At 41.3% G+C, this 21,906-nt stretch overlaps 1 protein-coding gene across 5 annotated transcripts in view; it reads right to left on the bottom strand.

Annotated features, from left to right (window-relative positions):
- Nucleotides 1-21,906, bottom strand: part of plekhg5b (pleckstrin homology domain containing, family G (with RhoGef domain) member 5b) — a 75,712-nt gene that overhangs the window by 32,691 nt on the left and 21,115 nt on the right. The window contains exon 1 of one of the 5 annotated variants that reach the window (XM_023425644.2): nucleotides 8,711-9,044. The exons of 2 other annotated variants lie outside the window; for them this stretch is intronic. In XM_023425644.2, the coding sequence (XP_023281412.1) occupies nucleotides 8,711-8,713 (3 nt within the window). In that variant the 5' untranslated portion in view covers nucleotides 8,714-9,044. Of the gene's footprint in view, nucleotides 1-2,977; nucleotides 3,135-7,786; nucleotides 7,905-8,710; nucleotides 9,045-21,906 lie in introns of those variants that run through there. 2 more of the 5 variants (XM_023425646.2, XM_023425645.2) reach the window with 2 other exon arrangements.

Below are 21,906 nucleotides of genomic sequence, written 5' to 3'. Positions count from 1 at the left end.
CTCGGCTTAGCACATCCAATGCCACGTGGCACCTGCTTATGGACCCTTGTTTCCACACATCCTGCAAACACGCCAATTCACCCACACACACACACACACACACACACACACACACACACACACACACACATATACATACATGGACTTACAAACACAGGCATGCCCGTTCCAAAGCTGTGTCATCAACCAGCACACCAGTCACTCAGCTATAATAAAGCTGTTCTTGTTTGAAAGAAGATGACTGGAGTCTTCTGAGGTGAATCAGGATTATTACTTTAACACTTAATCCTCCAAACACTGGCACGCAACATATGAAGGGTGTACTCACACACTTTACAGATAAAACACTGAGAGTTTGGTGTTATTTATCTTATAAGAATCACAAGAAAAAGTACTTCACACAGCAGCTGATGCTAAAGACATTAAACTGCAGTGCAGTTGTATTAAGTTAAGATTCAAATGTCTTAAACATGATTTATAATTAACGATGGAACTTGTGGGTTTAGAGCAACAACCTGGCAGCTCAATCTGGCTGCAATTTCCTCACCACCATCACAATATTGGCTCCTGAGGACAGTTTTAAATAAGTTTGGAAGGTTTGTCGAGTCCTCGTGAGCTGGAAAATCTGCGGGTGATCGGTCTTTGTGTATGGAATTATATGACGCATTGAGGGAAAGGCCGCAGATAAATTCAAATCCAGATTACATATCTGACTCAATACGATACGAGGCCCATCCATCACAGGGCTGCCGCTCTCAGATCTGAGTAGCAAGAGAATCTGCTCAGTAATGCTCTTACTGGTTTTGCAAAAGCCAGAACTAAACTGGATAAAACCTCCTGACTGCTTGCGACCTGACAGCATTTCCCTCTCCGACCTCAGTCAGCCTTCCTCCGGAACAGCTTGTCCTGCCAAAGCACACCTAGCGCTTATGTAATCGCATGTATCACAGAGTGCACGTGTGTGTTTGCATCAGGTCAAAGGAGGAGCAGAAGGAGCGTATGTGAGCTGCAGGCTATAGCTTCTCTCACAACTTATCTTCAGAGGTGTAATATGCTCTCACTGCTCTGTTGCGTAAAGGGTTGAAAGGGCTCGAGTAGCATGATAGCATTTTATCAAACCTCTTATTTCTTATTTAATCTAATTAGGTTCAGTTTTCAACATTTGTATGCAACTAAATTCATAAATAACAAATGCTCAAAGATGCAGTTTGGATCTGTAGCTGCCTTTTGCTGGCTGAGAAGCCTGAAACACCAAAGTTTAGTGATTTTAGCTACAACCTGAAAATGAGGTGAGGAGCACAAAACATGAAATACTTAAATGCATGTGATGCGTTTCAACAATTATATCCTTAATTTAGTTAATTGATTCAAATCCTGAGGTCTAGATGCAGATATAATAAGGTGATAAGCTTGAAATATTGATATCATGCGATTCTTGTGAAACTGACATGGCACAGTTGCGTAGATCATTGGTTACACCACCGCTCACTCACGGTCGGTGGTGTAACACAGTGGCGTCCCAGCATTCGAGACTGTGTCATCCACTGCGTGGTAGACAATCCCAAATGGTTTCCATAGAAAAAGCTCAGGAAAGTGGGTGTGCCCACTCTTTGGCAGAGGAGGGTCAGTTAACCAGACACACATTTGCCAAACCAGCCAGTTTGGTCTTCATCTTTAAAGTCTTTTCTCTTGTAAAAACCAAAAATACTGTCTGGAAATATCACTTCAGATAAAGTATAAATCTTCCCTTTGTGTTTTTGAACAAGGCGAAGAAGACACCGTACTCAAACACAGACAAGTCACACAAAGAGGGAGATTTGTTCTTTATAGGAAGTGTTTTTTTCCAGACGACATCTTTTTTACTTTTACAAGAGAAAAAGACTTTAAGGATGAGGACTAAGTGGTTGTTTTGGCAGATGCACTGCCTGGTCAACTGCCCCACCTCTGTTAAAGAGCAGCTCACATCCACTGAGCTTTTTCTATGGGAACCATGGACTGAGCCGAGTACAGACAGTCTTGCAGAGAGCACACTATCGAGAAAACATCAGCAAAAACTATCATTCTAGCCATTATGGATTGAACATTAATTAGCTACAGCTGATCTCATCTGCCACTGCTAACGTTTGTCATTTTAACAGCTCGAAGCAACAGCCAGCGAAGACTAAAAATAAGTAGCTTTTTATGTTTTCTACATTGCTCTTTGCTAATAAAAAAAGAGGGAGTGGAGGTGAAAGGTTCGATAAGATATCAGTGTCTGAGTTTGAAGAATCTGGATTCAAAATGGAGCCAGAACTTAATCCTAAAGATGGATAAATTAATGCCAATGACGAGCACAACCAGATGTAAATAATTAAAAGCGAGAATTAACAGGTAGAGCAAGCCAGGAGGAAACACACTCCAGCTAGAGCTTTTAATAAAGCCTTTATTGTGTATGTTTACTGCTAGAGTGTGAGTATATATCAGGCTGCAAGTGTGTGTGTGGGTTAGCTTCAGGAGGTGGAGGTTAATGTACAGTATCTAATAAAAAAACAGCAAAAGAATAATAAAAAAAAAAAATGTCTTATCTGTTATTGACATACTGTGAAAACTGGAGTTTTCCCACATATTTATTACACTACTATAACACACACACACACACACCACTTTTTGTCATAGTGGTGCCCACACCCATAGAGCAAACTCAATACCCTGTCATTGTTCCAAGAGGCCATCATCAACCTCCACACAATCACACACACTATAGAAAACATGAAATCAAAGCCAACCTGAATCAACACAAAACACAACAGCCCAACTAATGCTTCATACGGGAAACAATGGATATATACTGTTTGGTTACGTTGAGCACAAAACATATTGTTTGGGCCAACTATCTGTCCGACACTGAAAGGTCTCACTGAACTTCAGTCTTTGTTGAGACTGCGGGTGACATCCAGGTACACTGTGTTTAATTACACGGGCCAACTGTAATACTTACCATCACTCCACTCCCAGAGAAAAGGGCTGCGTTAAGGTCCTGTCCTGACATGCAAGCCATCACCGATTTGGCAACTGGACTGGACTTCTCCTCAGCAGTAAGTTATGTTAGCATTAACACCACTCCTCATCAGTCATGAGGGGCTACAGGAGTCGGCTCACGGTAGCTTCAAGTCAACCTTTTTTTTTTTCCTTTTTCTTTCCTCTCAAAAACCCACCCCAGCCTTGTTGTTCCTCCCTTGTTCTCCTCGCAAACAAAAAGAAAAAAAGCGCTCTGGTGCATCCCAATAAACACACCTACGCACGCAAATGATTGGTTAGCACCAGACGAGGCAGAATCATGCAGAGTCTTGTTCAAATAGTATGAGTGAAGTCAGTCAAATACTCAGACACGACTTTGGCCAGACCAACTCACGCAGTCTACAGCACAAACTACTCAAAGACAACCCAAAAGTCAGACACACAAACACATCATCAGTGATTCACAGTCTACATGTGAAGGAAAGACAACCACTGTCTCATTTTCACAGTCAAATACACTAATGCACTGACCATTTACCTGCGTACAGACATCGGTACAAGACAGTACAGACTGCAAAGACTACACGAACACAACATGTCTAATGCAAAAATATTTCCTTGTTGATCGTAAACTAATTTTACTGTAATCACTGCAACAACTTCACTTGTTGTTTATCTCTGTAAAAAACAGATCTAATGATTTTCCTCAGATAACTGATTTTGTTCTGCAAAGAAAAAAGTGCAACGTCGACATTAGAGCAGAGCAATGATGATTTTTTTTATTATTCAACTAATAATTTAGTCTATAAAATGTCAGAGGCACAAATGGCATTTGCAAGTTCCAAGATCCCAAGGTATCATCTTCCAATTGTTTATTCAATATATTTTAATCAAAAAACCTAATACCATTTTCATTTGATGAACTAAAATGAACAGCTATTGAAACTCTTTATAATATTCTGTTGATTTACTATTATCATTGTATGACGGCCAGGCTGTTAGAGATTATCTGACTGTCTGTGAAAGAATAAAATGTTATCATATAAATGTATTCTAACCTTTAAGATTTCCCGAGATGGTATTAATATTATAAGAAAATTCCAGTGTCAAAAATCGACATCCGCACTTCCCAGCATTGAGGTCAGTTGGTAGTAACTTCCTCTCCAGCCACTTGCCATCCTGCATGCAGCTGTCCTATAGGGGACATCGATTACTTTTTAACTGCAACTAAAACAACAATATCAGCTACTGCATTGAGCATAATGGACTGTCAAATAAGAAGTTTGAAGAATTAAATACCTGCAGAGCACCCATGCTTTTCATCAAGCTGAGCTGACAGAGACTGAGACAGGTCAAACTCTGCTACATGTAACTTTTTCACTACCTTTTTCTTAAGAGACTATCTTTATTGTCCTCTTGGGAGCAGAGCACATGACCCCATAGGGCCTCCCCATGTTTGCTGGAGAGGGCCTGCTTTCCTAAACATTACACAGAGTTGCAATTAGCTTTGGCCCAGCAGGTGGGATTGAAAACAGCGCCCAGTAAGGCTGCAGGAGATCAAAGCGGGAGCCTGGGCAGGCCTGGCCCAGGTCTGATTTATTTTTCAATAAATAAGCGATGCATCTGTTGAGGAGTGGCATGGGAGAGAGCCGCTGCCGCCCGCTCGCTTTCTTCTGCCGCCATCTGTCCTCTGGCCGGGTGAGGAGGCGGAGGAGGAGAGCCAGAGCTTAGCTTTTTTACTGCGGCCCTTATGCAACAACACTGCCTGCCTGTCTGCATGTCTGTTCCCTATTAACCGACTCTCCCTCATTCTGGTACTGTACAGTCCTGACGCCTCGCACACATATGGATTTACTCAAACAGAGGCACTTGCTGTGTTTCATCCTCCCCTGAGAGAAGCGTGAGTGCGACTGTGTGTGTTTTACCCAAACACATGTGAAGTATGTTCATATAATGACCCGCAGCGGTAAGTTCTGTTGAATGGCGATCATTTACTAACGGACAACAAATGTAGGATGAGGAGGGATGATGTCACTTTAAGCATCTGTAAGTGAAAATAAAATTATTAAGACAGCTGTATGTAGTGATCCCTGTAAGACATAATTCAACCAATGAGCAACTGTAATTTCAACTTATTACAACTTTCCTCTCGCTGCCCCCCTAAAGTTACTGTTGCTATGCTTGTCAAGCTTTCAATGCTAGCAGAGCACATATGCTGTGCTAGGTGGCATATTTCCTCAAAATGAGTGAAAATTTTTGAACACATCTTTGATTTCACAAAGAAGGAGGCTGCTCATTTCAAGCCTGTCTGTTTTGTTGGCTGAAATAACAACTGTCGCAGTAAAAGATAAAGAAGACTTTATCTGCTGTAGCTAACAAGCTATTTAACGCTAGCTAGTGTGTTAGCTAGCTAAAAAAAACTCTTTCTGTAGCTAAGCTTTTAATGTTTCAAATGCAAACCCTGTTTTGATGCTTACTATAGAAAACCATACTTGGATGGGCAACAAAGATATTAGATTTATACTTTATTCCCTAGGTTTTCAAATAGAGGTATATCGAGGTATAGATAATAGAGGTTGGTAAATTTACTGGAGGGTGAGCTAACGTTATGCTAAACTTAGACATAGTAGCATCTTTTCTCTGTGGGATGTACCAGGCTTTTTCTAACTGTTACTGCTTGGCTGTGGAGGTTATGGTAAGTTACTGATGTACAGTAGGTGGTAAGGCTACTTACTTACATAACATATGAAGTTTTATCCTTTCCTTACACTTTTACTGTTGTGTTTTGGCTTTGGTAAAAAAAAAAAAAAAAAGACACCCCCCCCCTTTAAACTTGAGTATGACTCCATACCTAACACTTTATCATGTAGAGAAAGCCAGCATGCTCTGCCTTGTTACGGTTGCTAAAGCTATATGGACAATTACCTTTCTGAGCAAACTGTCAGTTAGCAAACAAGCAAACAAGCAAACAGTTTAGTCACTAACTGAATGTGCTGCTGAGAATGGTCTGTAAACTGTGAAGGATGTTTAGTGAACACTTTGGGTAATAACTGTACTATTTGTTTTTGTTTGCACTCCCAAATAAGTTTTATATGATCGTCCGACTGCTTATGTATGTTGTCCTCAAGCCTCTTCTCAGCAATGTCACAGCTTCCACAAATCTCTCCCACTAACTTGATGAGTAAGTCATTTTTACCAGCAGCAGTGGTGGCCAAGTCTGAGTTGCGATGAACTGGACTGTTATTATGAGACGGAAATACCCAACAATATAACATCCAGTTTATCAGACACATTTAAAGAGTCCACATCATTTTGTGTGACTCATTTACTTGTTCGATAGTGTTTGGACACCAGATAAGACTGCAGACTGTGTAATTGTTCACAGTATTTCATAATGTCATCCGCCTCTGTACTGTGACACATACTGTGGAAGGTTTTTTTCCCCCAGATTTCACACTATAGACACTTAGGAGAAATTGGCCAGTTTCCCATCACTAACATCAGTTTCATATTCCCACTGTCACATGGCTATGGATGGATTATGAGAAAATGGGTCCTTGAGCACAGACAAGCAAAAGGTCCCCCACACAAAACAGGTACAAATGAGGCATTGTCATAGTCACTTGGTGTGTCCTTATGTTTGTTTTGTGTCCTCATTTGGTAGTTCTGCATCTGTTTTTGGTTGCTTTGTGTTTCGGTTTGGCTAATTTTCATCTCTTTGTAGTCATTTTAACTGTCCGCATTCATTTAGTCTCTTTACGGTAGTTTTGCATGTCTTTATGGTATATTTGTGTTTCTTTGTGGGTCTTTTGTAGGTCTCATTGTGGTTATTCTGCTTCTTTTCCTTATCATTTTGCATCTCTTTGTATCTTTTAATTAATGTCTTTGACTTTCAAACATGAACTATTAACACCTCTGGCCCAGGGACTCCCAACCCAGTCCGACCCAGCCCGTTCTGTAATCTATACATGAACATAGCAGCATTTGCATTTCCTCTTCTGGTAATCACTATGCAATTCACTGTTGTGTTGACTACAGATATTCATTAACTCTCCAGTGAATGTCTGCCCTGATGGTACGTCCATTTATAACCTTTGTCACATCTCTTATCCCTGCCACTACCCCACACAGCAGATCACCACACACACAATCTAAAGGTAAAGTCACAAACTGCCTGAAGATTCATCTGACAGCAAACAGACACTGCAGGTTTGAGCATTTGCCACAGAAAGCAAGAAACTCAAGAACAAACAAGCACACAGGAAATACTGTAACTCCTTTTTTGTGAACTAAACTATGCATTCCAGTCAAAGGTATGTTTCAACATGCACTGTAGTTTGCCCAAGAAAAACATTACCTCCTCATTTTTCACAACTAATTTCCCCATTAGACAACTGGATACAGTTGTTTTTTTTTCAACTAAATCAAAGCACAAATTGAAACTGGCAACATGAAATTATTTTTCTATTCCTTTATAAATTGCATTTGGAAGAACTTTAAAGCAAAAGCTGATGAGATTTAAATGTTATTTAATTGTTTTGAGTTCCACTCAAGCTGAAACACAACTGATCCCAACCCCCCGCAGCACAATCAAATATTTACATGACACCCAAAATGACATACGCCAATGTCACAGTGTCGTCACAGAGAAAAACAGCACACTCAAGCTGCATCTTATGGAGAGAAACACCACTAAATCCTCTTAGACCTGAAGAACCAAACACATCCAGGCTCAACACTATTCATCTCAGGGTGATCAATACGGCTACATGAGAAAAGCACCACTCACCGGCAGCTGGTCTCTCTCCGTTCTAACACAGTCAAGTGTACTGACTGCTGTCTCAGGCAATGTTGCCTGGACTATGACGCAACCAGCCTTCCTAACCATAGCTTCAGGGTAGGAGAAGGAGAGATAGACAGGAGGGCGGTGAACAAGACCAAAAAAGGAGGAAGTGAGAGGAAAAAAATAGAAAAAAAAGAACTAGGTATTCAAAGTCAAATTTGAACTTCCACTGAATGCTGATGTGGGCGCAAGCGCGTCCAAATATGACATGGAAATTGATTATTTGGAAACCACTTCCAATTTGGTACAAGTAATATGGAAAGGAGAGAACGCCGGTGGGTGCCAGGGGGTACCGCTGGTCTGTTGATATAAGAAGCAGATGTGAAATATGCAGACATAGGAGGAAAAACAGAGTTTTAAGTGCTGCTCCTCACAGATGTGGATGTGTGCTACCTTCACAGTCTCACACAGCAAGAGAAAAGTCGAGATAAAAGACAATCAGTGAAGAGGCGCTGCAATGGTATATCAATCAAAAATACCAAACATTTGACAGTTACACCGTCTCAAATCAGAGAATCTGCTGCTTTTCCTTGTTTTACAGTATAAATCACTTCAATATCTTTGGGCTTTGGACTGTTGAACAAAACAAGACATCTGATGATGTCACATTTAGCCCATGGAAATTAAAACAGACACTTTTCACTGTATTATTGACCTGACCATTAATCAAATAATGAAAATACATGTTAATTGCAGCCCTAGTTTACCTCTGCTATCCTTTACTTTAACAGAGAATGAATGACAACTGCAACAACACAAGCATACCTATGATGTTTATAGAGGGAGACTCCAGCAAATCATTCTCAGAACATCAAATTTTCTTTAATGAAACTGCCTTCAAGCTCACTTGGTCCTTAATTATTTACATACCATAGAAAAACTCCACTTCCCGGGAAAAGCACCCCCTTTGAGTTTCAGTGGAAGAACCAATCAATAGCTCCAAGGTCCAATAGACAGCAGGTGGTAAAAGTTTTAGTCCGCAGCCTGAAATCGAACTTGCTCTGTAGTCCCTCAGATGAGCGTGTCAGTGCGTTTCAAGTTCCTAAAATAATCCCGAGCTTCAAGGTGAAAACGCCGGACGGAGTTAATCTGACGGACGGTGGGATCGAATGAACGTGACGGAGGCTGAGAGGCTCCTTGTGTTTACTACAGCTGTCTACTGGGAAGACGCAGAGAAAGAAAATCAGCAACCCCGCCTACCTTCTCAATCACACCCCCACAACCTCACACACATCCTGGCTGACTCATGTGGACTGAAACTGATCTCTTTTTTGAGAACCAGAAAAGTTTTCCATCTGACGAACACTTCTTTGATGTTTCATCTGATCCAGATCCAAGTCGAATCCAGTGAGCAGTCATCAAACTTTCTCTTATACATGTCCGTGTTAAACTGTTCAGCTTGACTTAGTGCTTCATTTGAACTCTGACCCTGCAGGGACAAAAGGCCAAATGAGTTCAGCTAGGTCTCCTTTAAATGTGCTGACCAGTGGAAGAGTGGGAAGTAAATCTGTTCGAACAAAAACAACATTACCAACACACAGTTATAATACGACATTCTTTGTCTACCTCCTGTTTGGTATGGATCAGTTTTGAAATCAAAAATGTACAAATTGAATAAGGAAAAATGAAAGTCAATGACTTTGGTGTGGCATAGTGTTAGTTGATTGACAGAACATTAATAACAATTCTGATAATGTATTAATCAAATCAGTCCTGTCTGTTATGGCTCTCAAAGAACTTTAGGTTCTTTTCCACCAAAAGTTCAAGGAACTTTAATTTTCCAAGAACTCATTTCCTGGAAGTTTGTCAGGGGAGTAAAAGTTCCTCCAGCACATTGAGATTTGCATTTCATCAGCAGGGCCAAAGATCTGTGAGTGATTATGCAAATTAATTCACTGATGTATCAAAACGGTCACTTTTAATATCATTTAAATACACACAAAATGGACACCAAAGCCTGGAATTTGTCATCAATGCATTCGGCATAAAATCTCTGGCGCTGTCCTAATTGTTGTCAGCCACAACATTCAAGCAAAACGTGTTTGTAGAAAGCGCTGGCATAATTTGACCAATCAGCAACGTTCAGCTCTGCGAGCCCCACCCTGAAATTTCCTGAAATTTCCAAACAGTGGATTTTTTTTTGGCGGAAGAACTATGTCCCTGAAGCTAAAATTAAAGGAGTTCCTCCAATGAAAACACAAATAGGTGAAGTGAGTTCCTTCAAAGGTTATCGTTTTCTGCTTTTCCTGGTTCCAGCTTCTCAAATATGAGGATTTGCTCTGTGCATTTATTATAGACAATAATAAATGACATGTTTCTTGGTTTTGGTCTGTTACTCACTTAGCACTGAGCAATTTAAGGAAATCACTTCGGCCTTCTAGGAAGTTGTGAAAGGGCATTTCTATTTTCAAGAAAATAATCTGCAGATTAATCAATGAAATACTGTATGTGGCAGTTGCAGCCCAACCTGTATTTCAAACTGGAGGTGAGGAAGACAAAGGTTTGGGTGAAGGGACAGTATCCAAGTGCATTGTGGGAAAAGGAGTCAGGAGTCACGATTATCTCAGCCTCTGGCCATTCTTCTTTCTTTTGTTCCAGTCCACCAAATGTAGTGAGTTGCAACACTCCATCTCTGGAGTTCCCCCTTAAAACTATTCTTGTAATTGCTGCATTTCTCTGTATTATATTATTGTAAACTGAATATCTTTGTGTTTGGGGCTACAGGTCAGACAAAACAAGACATCTGAAGATGAACTTATAAGATGATGTTTTATAATCAAGAAAATAATAGGCAAATGAATTGATATTGAAATTCTGGTGCAACTTTTTACTTTAGATGAATCTGTCGATTGTTTTCTCAATTTATCTTTTAGTCATCTGGTCAAATGTAAGAAAATTGTGAAAAATGTCCATCACTGGGTGATGATTAAAGAAAACAGAAATCAGAAAAGCAAAAACTAGAACATTTTGACATTTTGTCTTACAAAAGGAATATCAACAATTCATCGATCATCAATACAGTTGTTGATTAATTTTCTGTGAGTCGACTAATCGTTGCAGCCCTAGTGTGATGCCGTGTGTGTGTGTGTGTGTGTGTGTGTGTGTGTGTGTTGGGTGCAGTGTTGTGTGGGAGCACGAATGTTTTATATCCTAAATGTCCTGTCACAGTCTGCTGCGCTGACCACAAACACTCAGCCCAATACTCTCTGTTCTTTTGTCATTCAAGTTAATCCAAGATGAACCGTGTTTAAATCCCTCGTAATTAGTTAGCTCGCAAAAACAATTCAGACCTCCGGGGGCCTTGGGCCACATGTTTGGAATAAGAGGAGGGGGGAGGTCTTAATGCACAAACTCCACCTCTCCTTGTCCTCTGTCTTCAAAACAAGGCAACCTGTTTGAATCCATGTCTGCCCGCCCCCCCACCGTCAGCCTTAATTAGGGGAGGCTATATTTAAAGGAGTGGACAACAGCGACGCAATTACCCTGAGGGATTAGACCCCACTGGCACTGCCACTGTTGGTGGGGTGGGGGAGGGGTGGGGGGTTGAAAATGAGTGACCTCTCTTGATGCCTGACCTTGGCATTAACCCCTCAATAACCATAAGCTCTAAATTCTTTCAAGTCTTCAAGGGAACGGTTAAATAAAGGGGGGAAAACAAAGGGAGGTGTAGGCACGAAGATAACACGGATGAGCAAGTCGCTGTGAGAAAAAGACGTGTGGGAAGCGGGAGAGAGAAAAGGACTAAAGCCCAATATTTCACACGTGATGCTGCTGGAAGTTCCAGTTTTTCGTGGCTGGCTTCAGTTAAGAGCGATTTAGGGAGCGAGCGTTACACACTTCCACAGCCATAATGACAGATTCTGAATTGGAGACTGTTCAAAGCTTATTATCGCCTCTCTAACTAAAGCCGAGCAGACTGTGATTCTCAGAGCGTTTCATTAAGCAGCGGTTGTTTACATTCTCCAAACACTCAAAGCAAACCAACAATTAGTGAGGTTTGCCATGAGAAGACTCTTCGCATGCGAGGGATTTAGGTGTGTGTGTGTGTGTGTGGGGGGGGTGAAGGTTGTTTTCTCAGCCCATCTCCTCACTGGGGGCCTTCTCTTAAGTCTTTGAACCCTGGGTGTACCGGTCGGCCCATACAAGGCCATTTCCATTGGAGCATCAGTCAGGTACCCTCTTCCTGTTATTCCCTTGTCTGCCGTGATGCTGTTTCCTGACTAGGATGCTCCTGGGGGGGTTAAACTGGCGTCACTGCTACCCCACTAGTGTTTGTACTTCCCTGACGAGACATACATTCTATGGAGGGACACTCATAAGTCCAGCTTGTTTGTTATCTTTCCACTAACCATGATGGACAGCCGTCTGCTTTTCCCACATTTCGGTAGTGTTGCATCATTGCTTTGTGTCTGTGATCTTCAATTCTGAGGGGCAAAAAGTACCAGGAAGTTTTTTTTGTTTTGTTTTTTTTTTTTTAAACACAGTGCATAACTGATGCACAGACTATACGCCTATCATTTTTGATGAACAACAGCCACTGTGGCCACATTTCTAAATTACAGGATGATGACATTTAAATTACCTTCATTTCCCAAAATCCTTCTCAGTCGGTTTCTCTAATAAATATTTTTATATCAACACTGGATGAACTGACTATGAGTAATAGGAAAGGGGTCACACATGGTGACTCACCCACAGATAATTATCTGTAGATATCCTCAGCTCTATGGAGTTTGAACATAATGTTTTGGATCGCTTAAATCACTCTCATTAGGTTTGTAATTGGGCCAGAGTAAAACAACTATTTTCAGTAAAAATAACAAAAAAAATAAAACACATAATACCACTGTGCGCTACCTGCCCGACACCAAATGACAGCTGGAGCAGACAACACCATCGGAGCATTTAGCAGGTGAAGAGACATATTTCCATCAGGAGTTGGTGTGGAACAAAAACAGCAAGAGAGTGAATTTTGGATCAGGCGGCCACAAACACAACTCCAAATGAAAGATAATATTGCATCATATCTGCTGGATGTATAATTAGGCAACTGCTTGTTAATACAATTACCATATCATCTTCATATGATGATAACATTGTGTCAGTCTTTTGTTTACAGGTTGTTGCGCATAATATCATTAGGTTACATGACTGAGAGTCTACACGCAAGCAGGAAAAGACAAATATGTTCCTTATTGTTTTACTTTTGTGATAAAAAAATCAGTGAAATATTTATCGACGACAGGCTAAAATGCAGCTTAACAGTGGCAACGTGCAGAGGAGTCACCTGACTGCAGCAAACTGACTCAGTAATGTTGCTGTCTAAAGTACGCTAACACTAGCTTACATTAGCCATCTTAAGCTACTGGTTATAAAAGACCAAGTCAAGCTGAGGTGTGTATATGAATTCATGAATTCAGTTTTTCCAATTGTAAGAGGGAGATTGTTTTGTTACGCAGTCAGATTGATGTCTGTGTTTTGGTCAAACCCAGTTCATCAGAATCAGTGCATCTTGTTAAAATGCTCCAAGTAAAAATGATGAAATGCATTTTCCAAGTTAAAAAACAAACTAGACGTTCTTTTTATTACTTTCTCTGGAATGAGCCATCTCCTCACACTCACCAATGAGATTTCAGTCTGAGGTAAAATGAGTAACGGTCTCACATAGTCATCAGCTGCTCTTTCTCATAGGACTGGAAAATTACAGCTGGGCAGAAGAGCCGCTGATTGGTTTGCAGCAGATTAAGTCTGTGTGTGTGTCTGCACAAGAGGGAGCTGAGAGCCTGTCGCAGCCTGCTGGGTCGGCTGACATCCACATCACAACAGCCTTGATACACTGGAGAAAAATGTCCACATAAATATGGGGATATCTTGTCTAAGTAACGACTGAACACAGGGAGGATGTTCCTGTCTTTTACAGGATGGTGCGCTGTGTTAGGTGCACTTAATAAGATAAAAGTCTTGGTTATCATCAGTTGACACGTAGACTACAATCACGCCAGCTGGCTCTCAGCACAGAGGCTTATTCTTAAGCAAGACTGACGATGAATTCAGTCTTTCACATAGAGTAAAATTATTTACAAGATGTCTCATTAATGTGTGGTGACACATCAGCCTACTGTAAACACACTGCTCATTGTCACGAGCTGATTACTACATCAAAAACATGAGGTAATGAATTCTTGTTAAACTAACTCCCATACTTACATCAGGTATTTCACAGTTTTAAGTTCTTGTTTCTTAATGCTGTGTTGTTTATGCTTCACAGATATGGTTCGCATAGAACGGTCAATAACAAAGCGAACTGGATCCAAACAGGGAGATGATTAACAGCGAATCCAGAACCATGTGTTCAAATGCAAGAGAATGCCGGTCGGTCTGATCCAGGCTGCATTTTTCCACCAAATGAAACACTCCAAGGTTCAAGTAGAAGCTGCCTGAGTACACTTCTCCCAGGTGCACCAGAAACAGCAACAGTTTTAATGATTTTTGAATGCATTTAATTCTAAATAAAGCCTGATATAATGGTGTGGCCCCTCAGCCAACTGTGCCACAACATGCTGCTGACTGAGCTGCTGGTTTAAACTGGCATGTTTCCATTTTTGTTTTGTTTTTTTAAATCATTCCACAAAGAGACATGTGAGAGTATATATTTATGAAACGTCATAATAACTTCAGTTGTTTTACAATGTAACTGGGCTCTAAAGGCCCAAATATATGTTCATACTGTTTATACAGCACAGGGTGTCTGTCTGTGCATTTGGTGCAGTGTTAATATAAACCAGTGTAAACTAGCTCCACACCTCTGAGTCTATCACAGCTTTTGAGTATTAGATGTTGCACCCCCTTTTAGGTCATGAGACTGCAGACCACGCTAACACCATGAGCTTGTACTGATTGAAGTGAAGTGCGCTTGATTATCCTCCCAAAATATTAAGCTGTTGACAACATTAAAACGTACCCTGTGGAGGTAAATAAAGTGTCTGTTTACATTCACCGTTACTCACCTAAACACACTGTCTCTGTCGTTGAGGCACGATAAACGTGTCAAAACATTCCCTTTCTCATAAAATATCAAACCTCATTTTTAATATCAGACGTCGAGCATTGTTTACGTTGATGTTTGCTAAGTTGCGGCCTTCACTGCGCTACAGAGTTTGAAAGAGATGTGTATCCCATCACCTGCGTGCTCGCCTGCATATATCTACATGCACTACAAACAGAACAGGGGCTCACTCGTACCAACGCTGCTGCATGGCTGTATTACTGGTCAAAACCCCACAGGGTAACTTTGACCTGACAACCTCTGAAAGTAAGCTGTTTTACTTTATTTAACTGTGATAATTACGTTCATTCTTGTGTTACTCAAGAGCTACCAACACATATGTACAGAAGAAGACTTACGGAACGAATTAGCGAAAATGTACTTGCATTATTAACAACATTTGCAGACTGATTCATAGTAGTCTATCAATTAAACTGCTGCAGTGAATAGCAGAAATAGTATGAATGAAAGTGAACTACACTTTGTCACACAGTACTCAAGTGATTTTTTAACTCTGTTAAAGGGCATTATTTCTCCATAATTAGAGTTTCAGGCGTCTTCCTTTAGAACTAAACCCTGTTTAAAGTAGTTTTAGTAAAAAAAAAAGAAAAAAAAAACAACTACAAAATAATGAACCCCCATTTCTAGTCAGTCCAGCAGCGGAAAGTCTGTCTACTGAGCTTCTGTTGAGTGTGAACGTGTACGTCTGCGAATGCGAAGCATAGAATGAAATGCTGGAAAAGAGCGTGCACGCTCACGCTTCCTTTAATAAACAAATTAACACCCAAGTTTCTCAACAGTCTGCTTCATGCTGAAAAATGATTAGGTAACTTTTCCTCATCTCCCCTCACGTCCAAATGACTCCACAGTCATTAGAGCGTTGCAGACCACCATTTCCATTAGTGGGCTTGCATTACTTCATAAAGTAAACTTTCCAAGAAGTTCATAGTTATAGCTGAGGTCACATCCTTGTACATTTTTTCCCCCAGAAAACCAATTTAAAGACCCTGTAGTCTGCAGTCAGTCAAGTCACTAAAGTACAATAAAAGCTGTGTGAAATACATGTGGGCAGCAATCAAGAAAAACTGATGAACATACTACATTTTCCTTCTGTGAATGAAATCAACTATGACAGCAAAACAGAAACAGGCAAAGAAAGATAACATAGGAAGAAAGAATAAAAGTATATCCATAAATTAAATGACAGTTATGCCTGCCAAGACCTTTTTAAACATGAACTTAATATTCCTTAAAAGAGCCAAGAACACAACAAGGAGGAGAAGGAGAGGCAGGTAACACACAGCTGTTTTAAATAGTCCTACAGTCCATACATGCTGAGTAGCTGACTGCTCCCACCTTGCAGGAGAAGTGAGCACATGCAGGCTGAAGGATGGACCACAATCAGGCGTGTGGGAGGGTGTTATTGTAACTGCATGACACCCAGAACTTAATCCATGTCTACCAGGAAATGCCACCTAATACCTTGTTCCCTTCAGCCTTCAGCCAAATACAGAGAGTGGGCATCCAGCCCAATAAGAGTGTTTACTTAGCGACCTCCTTAGCAGCTCCTTGTCAGTGTCAGTTAGGTGAGATTTTGTTCCCGAGCAGATCAGAGGAACAGTAAGCAAAGGTTAAGTCAGAAGATCCAGTGCATCTATATTTGTAAAAAAAAATAAGTAAACAGCTAAAGGTTAAATGATTCAACGACTCGTAATAAGATGACTCTGTGTGAGATATGTCAAAGGGCTGTGTCTGTGCTCGTCTGACTAATAGTCTAATATGATATTAATTCCCCTTAAACATCGGCAGAGGATTACTCATAATGTGTGACTGAATGGGGACAAAAAAAAAGAGGGAGAAGAGAGAAAGGAAGCCAAACGAAAAAAGAAAAAGAACACAAAAGGGAGAAAGATCAAGGAGTGAGTGACGGCATGATACACAAGCCAGGTTTCATCTCTTCCATGGAAGCCTGAGTGACGAACAACGCACATTATTCTTCAGGTACATCCTGATTTATTTGCTAAGTCTGTTTCCATTGCACTTTGTCACATTTTGTTTTAATCGATACACCAACTATTCCACCATAGCCAATTTTAAAAAAATATATTTTTACCATATTTTGACTTTTCTCTGGCATTAACACTCCATTTTGAAAAAAAAAATGCACAAATCAAAGATGTGCATAAAAGCAGGTGGATTGAAATGTACTTCCAAAGAGAGAGAGAGGGATAGAGAGAGAGAGAGAGAGAGAGAGAGAGAGAGAGAGAGAGAGAGAGAGAGAGAGAGAGAGATTCCGAAAGTCGAACCCTGAAACTTCTCCTCATCCTCTCAGTTTCTGTCAAACCCCAACTCTCTCCACATTATCCCTGCGCCTCCAGCTGTTTGGGCTGGGAGAGGCCCGTTGCCAAGGCGACCCACACCTTAAGAGTTGTCTTGTCTGGTCCTGTCTTGTCAAAGGTGGGAGAGGGAGGGAGGTAAATGAAGGAGACGGGGATAGAGGCAAAGAGGAGGAGGGGGTGGGCGATCAGGGATAATAAGCTGTTCTATGTGTAAATCTGGATCCAGGGAAGCAAGCTCAGACTAGCACTGAGCGCTAACCAGCATAATCTGAAAAGAATCCCACCAACTCAGCCAAGAAGTAACTCTGGATTGAACATCGTCTTCCAGTTGGACACCTGCAGGCTGGTCTTAAATCCCACTGATTTCCAGAAACCCACAGCAAAGTATTCAAAATACGCCAGAAAGCCGTCTTGGATACACGTGTCGGGGCCAGCTGAAAGCCTTCGAGTAACCTTTGAGTGCTGTTGTGTAATGTGGTGACAGCGCTGAGCTACGGCAGCACGAGTACAGACGATGACACCTGGTGCGATTTCAGTAAATTATGGTGCAGGTGAACTCATCCAGTTCCAGGCCAGTCATACTGCGACTGGAGGAGATGCAGCCCCGTCAGGAGCTGATATATGGCAGGAGGAGACCAAAGGCAGGCCTGTCTGTCTGGGAATAAAATGGTTTAAATGCAGCGCAGGACCGAGCCTGAGATTCTCTCTCTGTCTGTCTGTCTGTGTTTGCGTCTGCTCTGTGTCCTGCTGCCAAGCCGCCTGGATATCAAAGAAACTATTCGGAGAACTTTCAAAAACTCTTAAAATGAAATATAAAAGTTTAATGTTTTTTTTTTTTCGTTTTCTCAGTAAAAATCTTTTGATGGGTCTAAATCTGTTCAGTGGGTGGAGTGGGTGAAAGTCAGGGGATATATTTATGTTCCTATTCTTCCTAGAAATGCAGAGTGGGCGAGCAGCAGTGCGAGCCCTGCAGGTCAGGGTTGCCATGACATTGCCCCCTGCTGTTTAAAGCTTGTTACAGGCAAAATACTCATAACTATTGAGCAACAGCCATAAGATTGAGCTAAATGACAAATACACTGTCAGAAACGGTTACACAGTATAATAAATTTGACTTTTTTATAGCACGGGAGTGCCAAAACTAACATGACTCAGCGTCTCGATGTTCCCACTTCACACCTCAAAGTACTAAAAGCAGCAGAAATATTAAGAATTGTGACATCTCAGGATATCCCCTCTTTACTAGAGCACAAAGGGTCAATGCGGGGTCAACCCGTATAAAACGAATGAAAAAAAACAAAACACTGATGCATTACGATGCAATAATCTATTATATAATAAAGAAAGTATAGTGTTTATAAAAAGTATCTTTAAGTATTAAATCATGTAGATTTAATGTGACTCAATGTGAAAACAAAGTGAACTAAATTAATTGCAGATACAAAATACTTGTTTGGGGTATAAATACACCTCCATCCTGTTGACACACTAAACTCAGCTGCTGATGTCTGACTCTCAAGTTTGACCTTGAAACTAAGTCAGTCTTTCAATTAGTGTGGTAAAGTGTTTAAAGCTGCTATAGTAAATATTTTTTATGTTGACAATGGAACAAATAGATTCATGTATGCAAGTGAAAGCTTTAATGCTTTAATGTTTCGATTCGCTCTCATCAGTGTTGCACCAGAAACTGTAGGTAACAAAAAAAAAAAGTCTGACAAATCGCAGTTGTAGCCTTTTTGTCTGCTAAGTGAAGGATTTTGTTCCAGTTGGAGGATTTGTAAGTCAAGTTGTTTTTCAACAGATAGCTAGTTACTTGGATTTTTTTCAATCTTTGCTATATCGAAGGAATAGCAGATATGATCAATAATACATACATATGCATATTTAATTATGTGATATTGTATTGCAGTCATGTCCATGCCACCTCCACCCTCTACGTCACATGTTGTTATGGGGTTTTTCGGTGTGTTGTTAGTGTTGTATACTATTTATTCTCTGTTTTTTTCTGTAATGTACATCAATGCCAGCAGCAAAAGGCAGACAACGGCTTAGTTGCTTTTTCCAATCACATGCATTTGAAGAGATGTTATACATCGGAACAAATAACCAAATTTATGGAACAATGTGATAGTAGTTGCTGAAAGGATCCAAATCTGTTTACTGCTAATAGGTCAAATGACTGATGCTTTCACTGAGTGATTCTCTGGTCTGTTTACTGCTGTCAATCTGTCCATCCATCCCAATCCACACTGGCCTACAAGCCTTTCCCTAATCCCCTTACATAATAACATCAACCCTGACCAAGGAGACAGGTGGTGTTAGACCTGCTTTTGTCCCACACCACCTCCCCCTTGTGCCACAGCAGATCATATAAAAACAAATGCATATGGCACGTGAACTCTGCTTCGTCCTCATTCACAACTCTGAAAAAACAAACAGGAGGGACCTTGTGATGCGAGAGGGGCCAGAGAGTCTCAAGTGTTTTTGTTTTTCAGGGAGAAGTGGGGATGGGAGACTCAATAATGTGAGAAGCAGGGGAAGAGGCAGCGAGGATAGCTCAGGTTAAGCTCTTTGGCTCTCTCTTCTTCCCCCACTTTATTATTCTCAGTTGCCATGGAGAATAAACTATATATAACCACCTCTCGCTCTCAGCTTGCTGTTTGAATTCACTATCTTTTCCCTCTGTCCCTTCCACAGAGAAGACAGCAGGGGACAACATCTCGATTCAAAAGGGAAAATCCATCTAATGCCCGGCTCCAGTGGCAGAAGTGAGCCGACAAACCAAAACAACCCGAGAGAGAGCGACCCGCAGACCAGACACTCTGTCGGTTTCCCTTGGTCTGCTGGCCAGACTCCCATTTTCAGAAACCAGTGGCTTCAAAGTAATAATTCATTTCACAGTCTGGTGGCCAGACACAGAGCCCAGACACTCACGCCCCTTTTAACACCTAAAAGAAGAAAAGCAGCGTCGCCACTCTGCTTCACCTTCACTGTGCTGTAATGCAGCACAGGGGACATGCAATAATCTCTGGGTCAAAAGCTCAGGGGGACCAACGGGAGTTATAGGGATACAGTCAAGAGGTGTCTGCATCTTTATTTTTAAAGCTGTTTCATTTTCAGTTCCTGTTTAAGTGGCAGTAAAAAGCATTTTTGGAGGAGTCCTTGTGGGTTAGGAGTTTAAGGCTGTGGCCATGTAATAGCACAGCACAAGTCCTGCAAATTACTACATTCTTTAGAACTGCCTTCACAGTGACAAAGGCATTTTCTGATCTGATGGCCTCTTATCAGCTGGACGACATCATTTCCTCCCAAAACCGTTCCAAATCACTGTTTCAACAGTGAAAGCATTTTGAGGTTGAAGTTTGGTTGGGTTTAGGTACAATAACAACTTGGTCAGGGTTCAGGAAAGATCCTGGTTTGGGTTAAAATAAGTACTTGTTAAAGTTGGGCAAACCTCGTGGTTAAAATGACCACTTTGGTAATGCTGAGGGAGATTCGTCATCATGGGTAAAGAACAGTGACTCAATAGGAAATGGGACACGAAGCGGTCTCCCTTCTCAGTCTTTCTGTTGACCGATCCATCCACGTAGACCTCCTCTATCTGCAGACTTAGTGAGCCTCGTACCGACATCACACTATTTTCTCCAATGGAAAAAATTCCAACAGCTGCTGGAGGGTTTGGTCACTTGAACATAAACAAATGTCATTTTTGGGCATTTGCTAAAACAACTCATTTGTCTTGGGAGGACCAGAGGTGCAGTGGTGCATAGACGCAGGTACAGAGTGAACACCGACCTCCGGGCAAGAGAATTTACTGCATACCTGCCTAAAAATAGCTGCAGATACGTATCGGGGCACATCTTGAAGACTACAGGCAATCACGTTACAGTCTTTCATGTACAATGTGTGGAGTTCACTGAAAACCAGAGACCTCTGTTCCCTGACTGAGGCTTTTTAGGGCTGTGCCTCCCCACAGGCAATGTAAGTACCCTATTAAATCTGTACCAAGCCTGGGGAGAAGTGCTGCCCGAATGACAGCACAGTATACCCATCTACCAAGACAGCACTACACCACTGGAGAGGACAGCCTCTATTCACAACACCCACTGTTCAAGTCCAGGATTATAACGCAGGTCTGGGTTCTATATTAATACGGTGAAAGTATCAAAGTGCTCAGTCCACAAAGAAATGCTCACAGAACTGTATTCAGAAACTGGACTTCAGGACTTGATATCACAACAAAGCAGTCACCGCCCTCAGCAATGCCGCAAGCCCCGCCCACCTGGACCCACAATCCAGCCTTGCAGGATTTGGTTTCTATAAGTGTCTGAAATCTACTTTATTTTTATTCTATCGCTCAAAAAACAGTCAGCCAATCAGAGGAGAAGTTCAGAGCCTGAAAAATTAAAATTAAGCCAACACATAAGTACTAAAAACTGCACTTCTTCAAATGCCCACTTGAGGAAATATAGCAGATTTCAGGTAAACACCCAAAGGCCAAATCCTGTGAGGTTGGATGGTGGGTCCAAGTGGGCGGGGCTTGGGGCATGGCTGAGGGCGGTGACTTCTTTTTTTGTGAAATCACAAAATTACAGAAGTCCTGATGGCTTGTTTTAAGGTTCAGTTTCTGAATATAGACTGTGTGCATCTCTCTATGGACTGAGCACTTTCCACAGTATTAA

Source organism: Seriola lalandi, unplaced genomic scaffold (genome assembly GCF_002814215.2).
Source record: "Seriola lalandi dorsalis isolate HSWRI2012SDOR001 ecotype SW California unplaced genomic scaffold, Sedor1 jcf7180002054794, whole genome shotgun sequence".
Taxonomy (NCBI): Eukaryota; Metazoa; Chordata; class Actinopteri; order Carangiformes; family Carangidae; genus Seriola; species Seriola lalandi.
This window is presented reverse-complemented; position numbering and strand designations above follow the sequence as displayed.